Below are 15,697 nucleotides of genomic sequence, written 5' to 3'. Positions count from 1 at the left end.
GCCTCATGTATAAATGGCCACATAGTTTATCTTGTTAGATATGTTATGATGTGCTTCTGTAATCATAAGATTTGCTCCAACATCTGTCTCTGAAAGTACTACAACCTCAGCACAGAAAAGCTCCACATGCTTTGTTTACTTAGCCGTTATAGAATATGTCTGAAAACATAATTGTATATGTCCAACATTACGTTGCTTTCTACACAGCCTAGCTTGTGCCACTGTAGACAATGGTAAATATGCATCCTAATAAGAGTCCTTCAAAGTGAGTGATTTTGACCAGGGCCCCACCAGGTACCGTCAGTAGTTTAACAGCATCCCAGTAGTCACCAGACCAGCAGCACACTTCAGTAGTTTAACAGCATCCCCACAGAGTTCACCAGACCAGCAGCACACTTCTAAATGTGTTCTTGTTCACCCTCATGCTAGCAGCACACTTCTAAACATGTTCATGTTCACCCTCATGCTAGCAGCACACTTCTAAACATGTTCATGTTCACCCTCATGCTAGCAGCACACTTCTAAACATGTTCATGTTCATCAACAGGCTCCCAGTGCCCTGAGACAAAGCCCCTTATCCGTATACAGGTTCACCTGCAGACCTTCAGCAGAGTTGAGAGACCTGACCCACCCCGATAAACTCCATGAGGTGCAGTGTGTTTGTTAAACTCCATGAGATGCAGTGTGTGTTTGTTAGACTCTGTGAGATGCAGTGAGTGTTTGTTAAGCTCCTTGAGGTGCAGTGTGTGTTTGTTAAGCTCCTTGAGGTGCAGTGTGTGTTTGTTAGACTCTGTGAGGTGCAGTGTGTGTTTGTTAAGCTCCTTGAGGTGCAGTTTGTGTTTGTTAAGCTCCTTGAGGTGCAGTGTGTGTTTGTTAAGCTCCTTGAGGTGCAGTTTGTGTTTGTTAGACTCTGTGAGGTGCAGTGTGTGGTGAGGTGATGTGTTTCGCCGCATGGGGCCTTTTGTTCAGTGTGTTCAGTATGTGGTGAACATCATGGGGGAATTACGCTCAGATTTGTACTCTGATTTTAAACTGTTTTTTTACGCTCAGATTTGTACTAGTTTTATTTTTACTTTGTGCTATACGGGTTCTTCCTGTATTTTTTATAGTTGCTGTGCTGTGTTCTGCCCTCAGTCTCCAACGGCAACAGCTCATTGGCTCATCACTCTCCAACGCCAACAGCTCATTGGCTCATCACTCACATGTAGGGCATCATTTGGAGAGCCATCTGAACTGAAAGATGTGCAAAACACACAAACACAGTGATGGGCTGAGGCACATACATGAGTTTAATGTATCAGCTGGCTGCGTTAGGAGCCAATGAGAGTGGACTGTGTCCTGTGGTTTGAGGGTGTGTATCCAACACTCAAGTATTCATTCAGACTTGCGTTAATAAACTGCTGAATTGGTCTATCGGAGTTTGTCTGTGTCCTGTGACTTTCTAAGAAAACTACTTTCTGAAAAAATATGTTTACTAAAATTTGTATGGAATTGAGAATTCATAATAATAACAAAATTCATATCATAATAACAAAAAAAAAATTCATATCTTAATAACAAAATACAAAAGAAACAAATCACATGCAAAAGGCAGTTCAGCTGAGTGTGTTGCAAAAAGTGTTTATCTGGTTATACATTAACATAAACTAATGGAGAGGCTTGGTTATTATCAGAGGCGGACAGAGTACACAGCTTCATTACTTGAGTAAAAGTACAGATACCCTTTGCTAAATTTTACTCAAGTATAAGTAAAAGTACAACAGATGTCTACTTAAGTAAAAGTACTGAAGTACTTGTTTTTAAAAGTACTTGAGTATCAAGAGTACAAGAGTAGCCTACATTTTCTAAATATTGCATTACTACTGCCACAGTGCTTACATTTATGTACAGAAACGTCCTACATGGAGTTATGAAAAATGTTAATGTTAATACCTTGGAGAATGTAAAAGGAATTGAAAGTAAAATCAAGTCATTGTCATTTTTGTCATTTTACCATGTTCCCAGGGATGGGCAGTATTTCTAATACATGTATGTAAAATATGTATTTCAAATATAAAATACTATTTTGTAATTGAAACACTTGAAGCGAAAACTGTCATTAACTTGTTCAGAAAATTTAAATAGTCTGGCGAGGTGGGGCCACGGGTTGGCACATTCCCGGGATGGCAGCAGCATACATACAACACAAACACATTCTTCAACAACAGAAAGAGTAATTAAAGTATATAATATAAAAACACAACTAAGCAGTAAGGACAGTAGAAGATAAAGAATATGCTAAATATACTAAAATTAACACTTAATACAATATATAAAAATATACTAAAATACAAATTACAAAAATACAAATTATACTAACTAACACTTAATCTAAATCAATTCTAAAAACAGTATCCACATAGTGGTGATTAATAAATCAGAGGCGCTTGCAATGACTGAGGCAGGGACTGAGCCTGTGATTCTCTGTGCATAGTAAGGTAAGGTAAGGTGCTCTAAGGTGCTCTGTGTGAATGAGTGTCATGGTGGTAGTGCAATGGTGATAGTGGTCATGGTGATAGTGCAAATGAGTAAGTCCAACAGTGCAACAATGCAGAAATAAAGTAAAGTCTATATACCTATATATTTAACTATTTAAGAAAATGTATAAGTGTGGCCACAGTTCGGCTGTGGCATGGAGGGGGGGGGTTATGCATATGTGCTAATGTGCTAATATAGCACGCAAACAGTGAGGCATAAAGACAGTGGTACAAGTGGCTAGTGGACAGACAGTACCAAACATGGAGGGGGTGAAGAGGCAGACAGACTATGCAGAGAAGTCTATTTCTCCTCTTCCCTTAAGTGAAGCATTGAACAGTTCAATGGCCCTGGGGACAAATGACTTCCTCAGTCTGTCTGTTGTGCAAGGCAGTGAGCGAAGTCTCCAGCTGATCAGGCTTAACAATAGTGCTGTGGAGTGGGTGACACTCATTGTCCAAGATGTTGATCAGTTTGTTCAGGGTCCATTGAAGTGATGCACTGCAACTCAGCTCCCACTACAGAGCCAGCTTTCCTTACCAGCCTGTCAAGTCGCCCCGCATCCTTCTTCTTTGTGCTTCCTCCCCAGCATACTACTGCATAGAAGAGGACGCTGGCAACAACAGACTGGTAGAACATCCTGAGGAGCTTACTGCACACATTGAAGGACCGCAGCCTCCTCAGGAAGTACAGCCTGCTCTGCCCTATCTTGTAGAGTGCATCAGTGTTGGCTGACCAGTCCAGTTTATTGTCCAGGTGGAGACCCAGATACTTGTAGGTGCTAACCACCTCCACATTGACCCCATCAATGTGGACTGGTAGCAGAGTGGGCTTAGACCTGCGGAAATCCACCACCATCTCCTTGGTCTTTGAAGTGTTAAGTTGAAGATGATTGAGTTTGCACCACTGCACAAAGTCCTCCACCAGGCTCCTGTACTCCTCCTCCTGCCCGTTCCTGATACACCCCACAATTGCAGTATCATCAGAAAACTTCTGCATGTGGCATGACTCGGTGTTGTTGCAGAAGTCAGATGTGTACAGGGTGAACAGGACTGGAGAGAGCACAGTTCCCTGTGGCGCTCCGGTGCTGCAGATCACAGTGTCAGAGAGACAGTTTTTCAGTCTGACGAACTGTGGTCGCTCGGTCAGGTAATCTGTAATCCAGGTTACCAGGTGAGCGTCCACACCCATCTGCAAGAGCTTGTCTCCCAATGAGGGGCTGGATGGTGTTAAAAGCACTTGAGAAATCAAAGAACATGATTCTCACAGCACTCTTCCCCTTGTCCAGGTGGGAATGTGTCCTGTGTAGAAGATAAGTGATGGCATCGTCCACGCCCACTTTCTCCTGGTATGCAAACTGTAACGGGTCTAGTGCATGGCGTACCTGGGGTCTGAGCATACCTAAGACCAGTTGCTCCATTGTCTTCATCACATGTGATGTAAGAGCGACAGGTCTGTAGTCATTAAGCTCACTAGGGTGTGGCTTCTTAGAGACAGGGGTGAGACATGATGTCTTCCACCGTGTTGGAACTTGTCCAAGGCGTAGGCTCAAATTGAAGATGTGCTTCAGTGGCTCCCCCAGTTCAGCAGCACAGGCCTTGAGTAGCCTTGGGCACAGTCTGTCAGGCCCAGCTGCTTTATTGCTGCGCAGTTTCTTAAGTTGGACTGTCACTTGATCTTTTCCAATCCAATCACGTTTGAGAGGGAAACAACAACTTGAGGGTTTCCGAGATTTTTATTTTTTCCTTTTTTTAGAAGAAGTAACGGCTACTCACGGTTATGGATAGAAATGTAGTGGAGTAAAGAGTACAATATTTGCCTCTCAAATGTACTTGAGTAAAGCCATGAGTACTCCCCAAAAATGATACTCGAGTAAAGTACAGATCCCTCAAAATTGTACTCAAGTACTGTACTCAAGTAAATGTACTCCATACTGTCCGGCTCTGGGTATTATAAGAACCATTTTAGATAGATAGATAGATACTTTATTGATCCTCAGGGGAAATTCAAGGTCTCAGTAGCATACAGACAACACACACACATTCACTAACAGCAGAAAAAGTAATTAAAAGTATATAATATAAAAACACAACTAAGCAATAAGGACAGTAGAAGATAAAGAATACGCTAAATATACTAAAATACATATACTAACACTTAATCTAAATCAATTCTAAAAACAGTATCCACATAGTGGTGATTAATCAATCAGAGCTGTGATGGCAAATAAAGATGTTTCCATTGATTATTTAAAATGGGTATGAATAATTTTGGACACGCCATTTTTCATATAAATGTTAAAAAAGATAAAAATGCTTTTTTAATTCCATGTTTCTACCACATTGTTTTACAACCTTTTGGCATGTGGCAGTGTCATTTTCAGTCAGAACAAACAAACAATTGGTCAAGAGAATTTGCCAGGTATATGAATAATTTTGTTTTTAACTGTATGTGTGTACCAGATAGAGAAAATCGAAACTTTCTTGCTATGCTAATCTGGACTGAGTAGAATGAGACTGTTGTGCGAATTAAGTATAAGTATACTTTGCATTACTATGCATTTATCCCATTTATTAGTGAAACACACTCGGCACACAGTGAACACACAGTGAGGTGAAGCACACTAATCCCGACGCAGTGAGGGGTTAGGTGCCTTGCTCAAGTTCAGCTATTCTGGTCGGGGTTAGAACTGGCAACCCTCCGGTTACAAGCCCGAAGCCCTAACCAGTAGGTCACGACTGCCTCATATATATTGTATATAGTGGTGAGATCAATCACTAATCATGACATCTACGCATCACCAGAGGTGAAATCAACAAATCACCAATCATGAGATCGACGAATCACCAGTCATTAGATCAACGCATCACCAGTGAGATGCACAGCTGAAAATGGTCATACCTATAACCTAATGTAGTGAGATACTTCTACAGAAAACCCACCCAGAGAGAGATCCTTTTGATTACCTTATATCAAAACACAATTTGAATTTGAATACACATGTCTCAGGCAAAGTTAACATATCGAAAAATTAACAATAATCTAAAGCCTATAAAATGCCTATAAAAATCCTATATGAAATATAGGCAATATATATAAAAAGCCTATATAATGCCTATAAAAAGCCCATATAATAAAATATAGGCAATATATATATATAAAAAGCCTATATAATGCCTATAAAAAGCCCATATAATAAAATATAGGCAATATATATATAAAAAGCCTATATAATGCCTATAAATCATAAATCCTGCTGGGTGTTTTGTGCAACCAGCCAGGCCTTTCGTCTGAGGCCCTCTATGGTGCATGAAAGCCTGCCAACAGCATGGGGGGCCTCTTCCTCTCTCCCCCTCTCTCTATCCCCTTTTCTCTTCCTCTATTCCCCCTCTCTCTATCCCTTTTCTCTTCCTCTCTTCCCTCTCTCTCCATCTCTTCCCTTCCTCTCTCCTCTCTCTATCCCCTCTTCTCTTTGTGGTGCTGGAGTCTCTAGGGACAGGGTTCTGCAGTTCAGGGGACAATTTCCACTACAAAGTCTACAGCTTCATACACACACACACACACACACACACACACACAAAACACACACACTCACACACTCTCACACACACACTCACTCACACACACACAAAACAAACACACACACACACACCACACACACAAAACACACACACACTCACACACACACACACTCACTCACACACACACAAAACACACACATATAACACACACACACACACACGCACACAAACACACACACACTCTCTCACACACACATACACTCACACACAAAACACACACACTCTCACACACACACTCACTCACACACACACAAAACACACACACACACATACAACACACACACACACACACCAACACACTCACACACACTCACACACAAAACACACACACACACACACAAAACACACACACACACACTCACACACAAAACACACACACACAAAACACACACACTCACACACACACACACAAAACACACACATATAACACACACACACACACACACACACAAACACACACACACTCTCTCACACACACATACACTCACACACAAAACACACACACTCTCACACACACACTCACTCACACACACACAAAACACACGCACTCACACAAAACACACACTCACACACACAAAACACACACACACACTCTCACTCACACACACACACAACACACACACACACACATACACTCACACTCACACACGTAAAGGCTTAAAAGCTGTGAAAAGCCTGGGAAGGCTCTAAACTGCAGACCTATCAGACAAGCACAAGGCTTTGGGGAGAGATGGATTCTAGGATCAGCTGCAGAGGGCAACAGGGAGACGTTCCACCACCTGGAGATGTTCCTGCCCCTGTTCCACCACCTGGAGATGTTCCACCACCTGGAGATGTTCCGGGGTTAAAGGAGCGGAACATCTGGGAAGGGTGGCGGCTCCCTAGTGAAGACCCTGCAGCCACTCCAATGGCACTGGCGGAAGTGCGTCAGGCAGAAATGCCTTGCAGCTGCTCTCACCTGTGCTGCTCTCACCTGTGCTCCTGTGCTGTTCTCACCTGTGCTGCTCTCACCTGTGCTGTTCTCACCTGTGCTGCTGTGCCACTCCAATGGCACTGGCGGAAGTGCGTCAGGCAGAAATGCCTTGCAGCTGCTCTCACCTGTGCTGCTCTCACCTGTGCTGCTGTGCTGTTCTCATCTGTGCTGCTCTCACCTGTGCTGTTCTCACCTGTACTGCTCTCACCTGTGCTGCTGTGCTGTTCTCACCTGTGCTGTTCTCACCTGTGCTGCTCTCACCTGTGCTGCTGTGCTGTTCTCACCTGTGCTGTTCTCACCTGTGCTGCTGTGCTGTTCTCATCTGTGCTGCTCTCACCTGTGCTGCTGTGCTGTTCTCACCTGTGCTGTTCTCACCTGTGCTGCTCTCACCTGTGCTGCTGTGCTGTTCTCACCTGTGCTGTTCTCACCTGTGCTGCTGTGCTGCTCTCACCTGTGCTGTTCTCACCTGTGCTGTTCTCACCTGTGCTGTTCTCACCTGTGCTGCTCTCACCTGTGCTGTTCTCACCTGTGCTTGCAAAGTTAAATACTTTGAGTCATTGACAAGGTGCAGGGCTACATGGCTCACAGACTTTTACAGGTCCTTCCATGTTTAAAACTCAACACTTAAAGCAACACCAAAGAGTTTTTTGTACCTTAAAATAATGTTTCCAAAATCGTTTCAGTGGTTCATCAACTCGTAACAGGGTGAACGGCACTTCTGCATTCGCTTCGCGGCCCTCTATCAGCTATAACCGCACTATGTAAGTTTGCCAGATCGGGTAGCGGATCTGTAGTTCGATGGAATGACACATAAGAAACTACAAATTTGACTTGCATCTGATGTTGCAATACATCGTACTTTCATAAAATCATGGAACATATTCTACCTTGTCTGACATCGTTATTTGCAAAGCCGGTGCTGGATAAACAAATAGCGTGCATGCGACAGAGGAAAAGTTCTTTGGTGTTGCTTTAACTTAAGGATCAACAGGTCCTTCCATGTTTAAAACTCAACACTTAAGGATCAACAAATCAACAACACATCTCCGTCTCTATGTTTGCATGCCCCCTATAATCTAATCTATTCTATGTTTGCATGCCCCCTATAATCTAATCTATTCTATGTTTGTAGGCCCTCTATGATGGTTGAAAATTTTGCACATCTTTTTGCCTCTGCCAACTGCAGCCCTCTGACCACACACACGCACGCACGTACACACACACACACACACGTACACACACACACACACACACACACACACGGACGCACACAAACTGTTTCAGAGCTGAGTCAGTATGACCACTGTTTTCTGCATCCCACTGTCCATATGACAGCAGTGTTCTAGAATGTTCCAGCTGGTTCTGATGAGGTCATGCGATGACAGCACTGGTCTAGAATGCTCTGGTGCGGTCAGTGAGTGGTTGCAGTGTTACATAAGAGAAGTGAGAGCGATCAGCCAGGAAGGAGAGAAAGGGATAGAGAGGACCAGGCAGGAGAAGATATAATGAGAGAGAGGGGGATAGAGAGAGGACCAGGGAGAAGAAGATAAAATGAGAGAGGGGGATAGAGAGAGGACCAGGGAGAAGAAGATAAAATGAGAGAGAGGGGGATAGAGAGAGGACCAGGGAGAAGAAGATAAAATGAGAGAGAGGAATGGAGGGGACAGAGAGAGGAAGGGAGGAAGAGAAGATGAAAATGAAAGGGTGTGTGCACTGTAGAAACGAGAGGGGAGAGAGAGAAACAGGGAGGAGAAAGAGGGAGGACAGGGAGAGAGAGAGGAGAAAGAGAGAATGGGATGGAGAAACAGGGAGGTGATAGAGAGAGGGAGGGAGAAGAGAGAAAGGTAAGAGGGAGGGAGGAGAAAGAGGGATGGAGGGAAGAAAGAGGGGGAGAGGAAGAAAGAGGAAGAGTGTACAGAGTGAATACTCACACGAAGCTTAGCAGAAACATGAGACAGCTTCATATTCCGCATTCTTGTTCCAGAGGAAACAGACAAGTTTGCAGTCATAACAAGAGAGAGGGTGAGTGAGAGAGAGAGAGAGAGAGAGAGAGAGAGAGAGAGAGAGAGGTGGGGTGAGACAGAGAGAGAAGGGGTCTTCGTGATGGCGTGAGAGAGAAATGCTATCGCCATGGCAGCACTGACCTCTGAATCACATCAGGGAAGAGCTTACTGTGACTTTGGTGTGTGTGTGTGTGTGAGTGTGAGTGTGTGTGTATGAGATGTTCATATGGGGCTTTTCCTCACTTTGCCTATATCTTTTTGTGTGTGTTCCAGACATTGTGTTTTTAGTGCATATATAATTGATGTGTGACTCTCTACACTGGTGTGTTTGTGAGTGAGTGTGTCACAGCATGTATGAATATCAGGATCGTCATGTGTGCATTAGCCAGTAAGCAATGTTGTCCATCATCAGGCTGGATCTCCGCGGTACACTGTGAGCACACACATGAACACAACTATCTCATCGAACACCAATGTCCCGGCATGGTCTCCGTGCGCGCCACACGGTGGCAGCACGAGGCAGGGGGGGCGAGCGCGGCTCCGGAGGATGTGAACATTCTCTTCCTGCCTGCACGCGTCGCCGCCGCAGCAGCAGCCAGCAGTGCGGGCGAGATCACGGGGCTGGAGACAGGCGCGCGGCAGGCAGCGGTTCCATGATGTCCGCCTCCCAACCTGCCCAGACCACGAGACGATATTTATTGTGTCGCGTGCACTGTTTCATCTTATTTATTGAATCATAATCTAATTTATTTCATTTCTGTACTGTCTCCGCCCGCTTTGTTTGGCGACCGAGCAGTTTGTCTTGTGATTGTTCTCGGTTCACTCTCATGGCGGAGACTAAAATCATTTACCACATAGACGAGGAGGAAACTCCTTATTTAGTCAAATTGTCAATTGCACCTGACAAAGTCACGTTGGCGGATTTTAAAAATGTCCTCAGCAACCGTTCGGTCAACAGCTACAAATTCTTTTTCAAATCCATGGATCAAGATTTCGGGTGAGTAGCCTACCTGACTCGCATCTGGTCCGTTCACACCGTATCGCTCTTTGTGCAGATTGCAGATTGTTGGCAAAGGTGAAGCCCGTCCATTTGGGAGAGGAAGGTTGAGAGGTAGCCTATACCTTACCTGCAGCGACTCATGGCAAGCTTGTGCGGACTGTCACTGAGAGCGCGCCGGAGCATCAACACCGGAGCTCTGAGGAGCGTCTCTCTTAGCACCTGCTCTCGGTAGTGCCAAACATCACGTGTGCTGCTGTCGAACACACACCTCGGTGGTGCACGTTCTCGCATCTAAAGGGAAAAGTGGGCTCGAACACAAGTGCAACAGGGACAGGTGCATCATAACAGTTCATCTGTTCATCCCAGAGTGTCCGGGCCAGCGGGTGGGGGCTGCTCTGTCTCTAAATTAGAGTGTTATCATCGCCTAATCATGGCTTCCTCGCTCTTATGTGATGACAGCTGAAAATAACTTAACCCTTCCGATACCACCTTCCTTGCCTGACATAGTAGACGGCATTTATATTAGTCATTACTCATTAGTCTACCGTATCGGTCAGTCTGCCCGTCGCTAGCTCATTGCTGCACTCTCAGTGTTAAAGACATCAGGTCCATTTCGCTGTTCCACATCCCTGACAATGTAACAATGACACACTTGTGGGCGGTAATAAAGGCCGCGTTATTTTTCATGACAATGTGTGTGGACGGCATGGACACGTGCCGTGGCACTGCCCGACGCTTCATACTAGTGTAGATAAAACACATCCTACGGTACATTACCGACAGGCTGCCGCGGAGGTGAGGTTGCTGGGAGACCCGCTGCGTGGGAGCAGTGCTGAGCGCGCGCGCATCCGTGCAGCGGGGTGGGCTGTGTCGGAGTGCCGTCACGAGTGGTGTGTGTCTGCGTGGAGATAATGAACAAGACGAGAGAGACTACAGTCATCTCATCAAAAACATAACGTTTTACCGGGTGCGGACAAGCCGCGAGGGAGGGCAAAGCGGCCCGACGCGCATGAAGGCCAGTACCGAGAAGGCGGCGCGGCCCGTGCGCAGCATCACGCGCAGATTGTGAAGGCGGTACTGATCATAACAAGCCATTGATGCTTTTAAAGCTTTGGTGAATGGATTTCCTGTCGTTCACAGGTGTCTGTTATATTGTTTAGCTAACCAATACCATTATTTAATTATATAAATAACATGTCTTTCTTGGATAACTCTGAAAGTGCCCTTTCTTCATGTCAGTTTGTTACCATCACCTGGTACATGCCAGTGTAGTACGACAATATTTACATGTCCAAAATATTGCAATTCTGCAGTAAAGTGAAGTATGTAGTGCAATGCCATTTTTTCATGTCCAAAATATTGGATTTCCTACATATGAACTCAAAAGAATTCCTCCAAAAGTTCCTTTTGGATCAGAAAACAGCAGTTTTGACTCTTGAAGTAGAGCGGTTATTGTTTGTAAGGAACTTGAAGCTGGAGGGGCAGGCTGTAAGCGTGTGGACATTCTAAAGGTGTTTGTTTTGGTTAACTTTGGAGTGTCCTGAGCCCAGGGCATTTACATTAAAGTAACTCAATGTAAGAACTTTTAACTTACTGGGTGCCCAATAGAGTTGTGCCGATGGACCATGTCATCGTCCATTGTGATGGCTGACCAACGATGGAGAGTCACCATGGTGATGCCAGGCCCCACCCTGTCAGACACACACTGATCCTAGTCTCTTCTATAATTAACCTAAAAACTTTGCAGGGATTGCTCTGTAAATGAAATTAAGAATATAAGTAATGCATAAGCTATTTGCATTTTAAACTATTTTAAATACTTTAAATACTACTATTTTAAATACTGTAGCCTATGCCAGAGACGTGACGTGTTATTCTGTGAAATTACCGTGTCAGGCTAAACAATGAATTATTGATCTTGACATTGTTAACCTCTTGCCTTTTTTACATGTCTTACACTGTACATTTACATTGAAATATTTAATGTTGTACAAGAAAATAGCTTCAATTAATGAATTGTTAGTAGCCTATTGTATAGTGACATGGTGCTCATTACCACTCGGCTTATCTGTGCCTACTGCACTGAGCGGCAGTTTAAGATAAGCCCAGAATTCAGTGAACGTCAAATAACTTTTGTCTGGTTAATACTTTTAAAGACAAATGGCCATGATGTCACATCAAATGAAGGGCCATTCCATAACATCCATAACACCCATAACATCCCATAACACCCATAACATCCATAACATCCATAACACCCATAACATCCATAACATCCATAACACCCATAACATCCATAACACCCATAACATCCATAACATCCATAACACCCATAACATCCATAACATCCATAACACCCATAACACCCATAACATCCATAACATCCATAACATCCATAACACCAATAAGATAATCCCATAACATCCATAACACCAATAAAATAATCCCATAACATCCATAACATCCATAACATCCATAACACCAATAAGATAATCCCATAACATCCATAACACCAATAAGATAATCCCATAACATCCATAACATCCATAACATCCATAACACCAATAAGATGTGATGGTATGATGTGAATGAAGGGCAATCCCATAACATCCATAACATCCATAACACCAATAAGATGTGATGGTATGATGTGAATGAAGGGCAATTCCATAACATCCATAACACCAATAAGATGTGATGGTATGATGTGAATGAAGGGCAATTCCATAACATCCATAACACCAATAAGATGTGATGGTATGATGTGAATGATTACATTAAAATTTGAGCATTTACTCTTTTTGGCTGAAGAATGTACATGAGAAAAAATGCACAAAAAATGAATGTTATCATTCACATACAAATGCCAAAGCATTTCACTGGCGTTATGGATGTGACAAAAAGTCCATTTTCTGTGGAATTGCCCTGAAGTGACACGTGATTCTGATAACACACATTAATTAAAACTGATAACACACATTTATTAAAACTGATAACACACATTTATTAAAACTGAAAACACACAGACCGAAACTCTGGATTTCCATTTCACTTATAATTAGCAGCAGAATTTAATAACTTAAGGCATTCACTTTTTACCATGCAAAGCATAGGCTACAAAATAAATTATGTCAGTGAAATATTTTAAAGTGGTCATATGCTACACGAATGAATGTTTAAAAAACAATATAGGCAAAATCAAATTTGAATAGCTGCGAAAAGTGTGTAAAGAAGGCTAATATCTTTAACCATGTTTAAATTTCGATGTTTCTGGCCAGAAATGCCAACAGACAGTATTCACTTTCTCTGGTTTTAAATCTTTACACTTACACCCCCGCCCCCTCATTTTGAGTTTTTGCTCGAAATTGCACACCGCCTACTAACAATGGCCCTGTTTCCACATACTTTGACTTATATTCAAGTGCTTGACCTCTGTTGAAAGCAGAGGCCTAGTAGATTATTTTGGTACCAATAGATGGACTGTGTGATGAACTGTCAAAGAGTGACAGGGTAGAATGATGATTTTCTTTCTAGGCGGTTTTGTACATCTCTGGAAATGACCACATTCTGCCCTCTTGGTCATTTATTTTGTCTTAGAAACACAACTGAGGTCCACTACCAGGTCTTGTGAATCTGTATCTCAAAGTAGATCAATATAGAATGAAATATGAGTACTTTAGACCATTATTTGCCAAGATATGCTCATGCGTTTTTGTAAAATGCCCTATGGCAGGGGTGGGCAAACTGCGGCGCGCGGGCCGGATCCAAGCACTTTCATCCGGCCCGCTGAGCATTTCATTTGGTTATCAGGCTGCTCGCTATTTTTTTCCTGCGATAGAGACGACGTTGGTTAGCTTTACTGCAAACTGCTTTTCACTCTCCTTTGGGACCGTTCGTTATTTATTAACGGGATCACCGGAGGGATTTTGAGTGCCTCGATCAAAAGTTGCATGACCCTCCCGTGCCTGCTATATAATTTTCAACGACCCTCCAGCAGCATTTTCAAAATTGACATGACCCTCCCCGATCAATTGTCGATGTCTTCCGCCCACGCTCTTTACGCGCTATGAAATCACATCAACATGCTACTGCCCAAAAACCAACCTCTGCTTTCTGATCTTACACATCACACTTCACCAAGATGGTGGCCATTTCAGTAGATTTACTCACTAACATTGTTGTGGAAACACAATAAGCATGGAAACTAAATGCACACTTCCTGCAACTGCATTAGCCTACTTGAAAAGTTACTCCTCTAGTAAGTATTCACATGAAATAAAACAATAAAGCATTGAGACCATTCAACAAAGCACACTGGGTAATAACAAATTCAACACATGAACTTGTTGCTATGGACTCGTCTCTAGGCTTCCTCAGTCATTGTAAAGCGGCCGAAGCTGAACATTATCCAAAACTAAATTTCTCAGACGAGCGTCAATTTGGGAGCTTGCTACACTCCTTCCTTCTCAAATGACTTGAAAAAGCCGTTTGCACAATTTCACAAATAATCACAGGGACCGAAAAATACCTAACATGCCAACTTTTTCCGGGTTTATCATTTGAACGTTTCCCCGCTGTCGTGCCGTTTTAATATTTTCCCGAATATCCCATATTACTGTAATACTCTCATAACATTAGTGCTGCATTCTGGCTTGTCTCCGTGTTGTCCTGTTGTTACCCCTTGCCCTTCCAGTGAAACAGATGTATTCAAATCATCGTTTTGCTTGCTTGAATGCGAACTCAGAGTGATGTTAACCTACAGTAGGCCTATTTAAGTTAACGACGTGGTTGTCGTGAGAGCACGATTCATTAGCGCTTGCAGTGTTCGGCCGTAGGCTATGCCTATGTGCGCACCTGCCAGGCTACTCAGCTAGACAAAGAATTCCCCCTGTATATTCACTCCAAGTTGGCCTACCATAACTTACCAACTACACTGTAGACCATAAACTGGCTATTTATATGACCAAATGTATTTGTTCAACTTTATGAAGCAGAATTACGCACTGCTACTTGGAACGTAACACATTTTTGTTGGCAGGAGAGAGAATGACAGCGATTAACAAATTGCACTTGTTGCTGGTTACCAATAAATACTATATATTTTTTTGTAAACAACAAAAACAGAAAGGATGGAGACAGCAAAGCTAGAGATGGGCAGAAACAAGGTCAATTGGTAGAAATGCTTGTCAAAACGTTAGGAGCTGGATGTGTGGATGAATGAAGCACAAGTAGGCCTATGCTTTCTGTTAAGCATGCACACTGTTTAAAGTTAGGCTACACGGTAAACTACAAGTAAACCAAAGTTAAATTTAGCTTTTTTAGGGCTGGATAAAGTTGACCAAATGGATATAGGCTGTTAGGCGTGAATAAAGTAGGCTATTTTGTTGCTCCAACCCTTCCAACGTTAATGGGGACGAATGTTGACATTTTCCGTATTTTGCGTGAGAAACCCGGGAAATCTCCCTTATTTTCATTGTTCAATGTTGACAGAGCTATGGAACGAAAGAGAACGTTATATGGCGACAGAAATCAACAATCAAACAAGCCACTTTGATTTTTTGCTGTTTTCATTAATACAAAAGATGGGTGACTCTCCCTCCTAGACAAAAAAAAGTTAGGTGACCCT

At 43.1% G+C, this 15,697-nt stretch overlaps 1 protein-coding gene across 1 annotated transcript in view; it reads left to right on the top strand.

The window, feature by feature from the left end:
- Positions 1 to 9,750: 9,750 nt before the first annotated feature.
- The window catches only part of dvl1b (dishevelled segment polarity protein 1b), a 61,870-nt gene continuing 55,923 nt past the window's right edge, over positions 9,751 to 15,697 (top strand). Inside the window, exon 1 of the mRNA XM_076269259.1 lies at positions 9,751 to 10,068. Within this exon, the coding sequence (XP_076125374.1) occupies positions 9,899 to 10,068 (170 nt within the window). The 5' untranslated portion in view covers positions 9,751 to 9,898. The remainder of the gene's footprint in view (positions 10,069 to 15,697) is intronic.

This window comes from Alosa pseudoharengus, unplaced genomic scaffold, assembly GCF_046254945.1.
Source record: "Alosa pseudoharengus isolate Yale_2024_CS ecotype anadromous, Long Island Sound unplaced genomic scaffold, YU_APseudo_1.1 YU_APseudo_1.1_scf_5, whole genome shotgun sequence".
NCBI classification, from domain to species: domain Eukaryota; kingdom Metazoa; phylum Chordata; class Actinopteri; order Clupeiformes; family Clupeidae; genus Alosa; species Alosa pseudoharengus.
The sequence above is the reverse complement of the archived record's forward strand: the minus strand, read 5'-3'. Positions and strand labels throughout refer to the sequence as shown.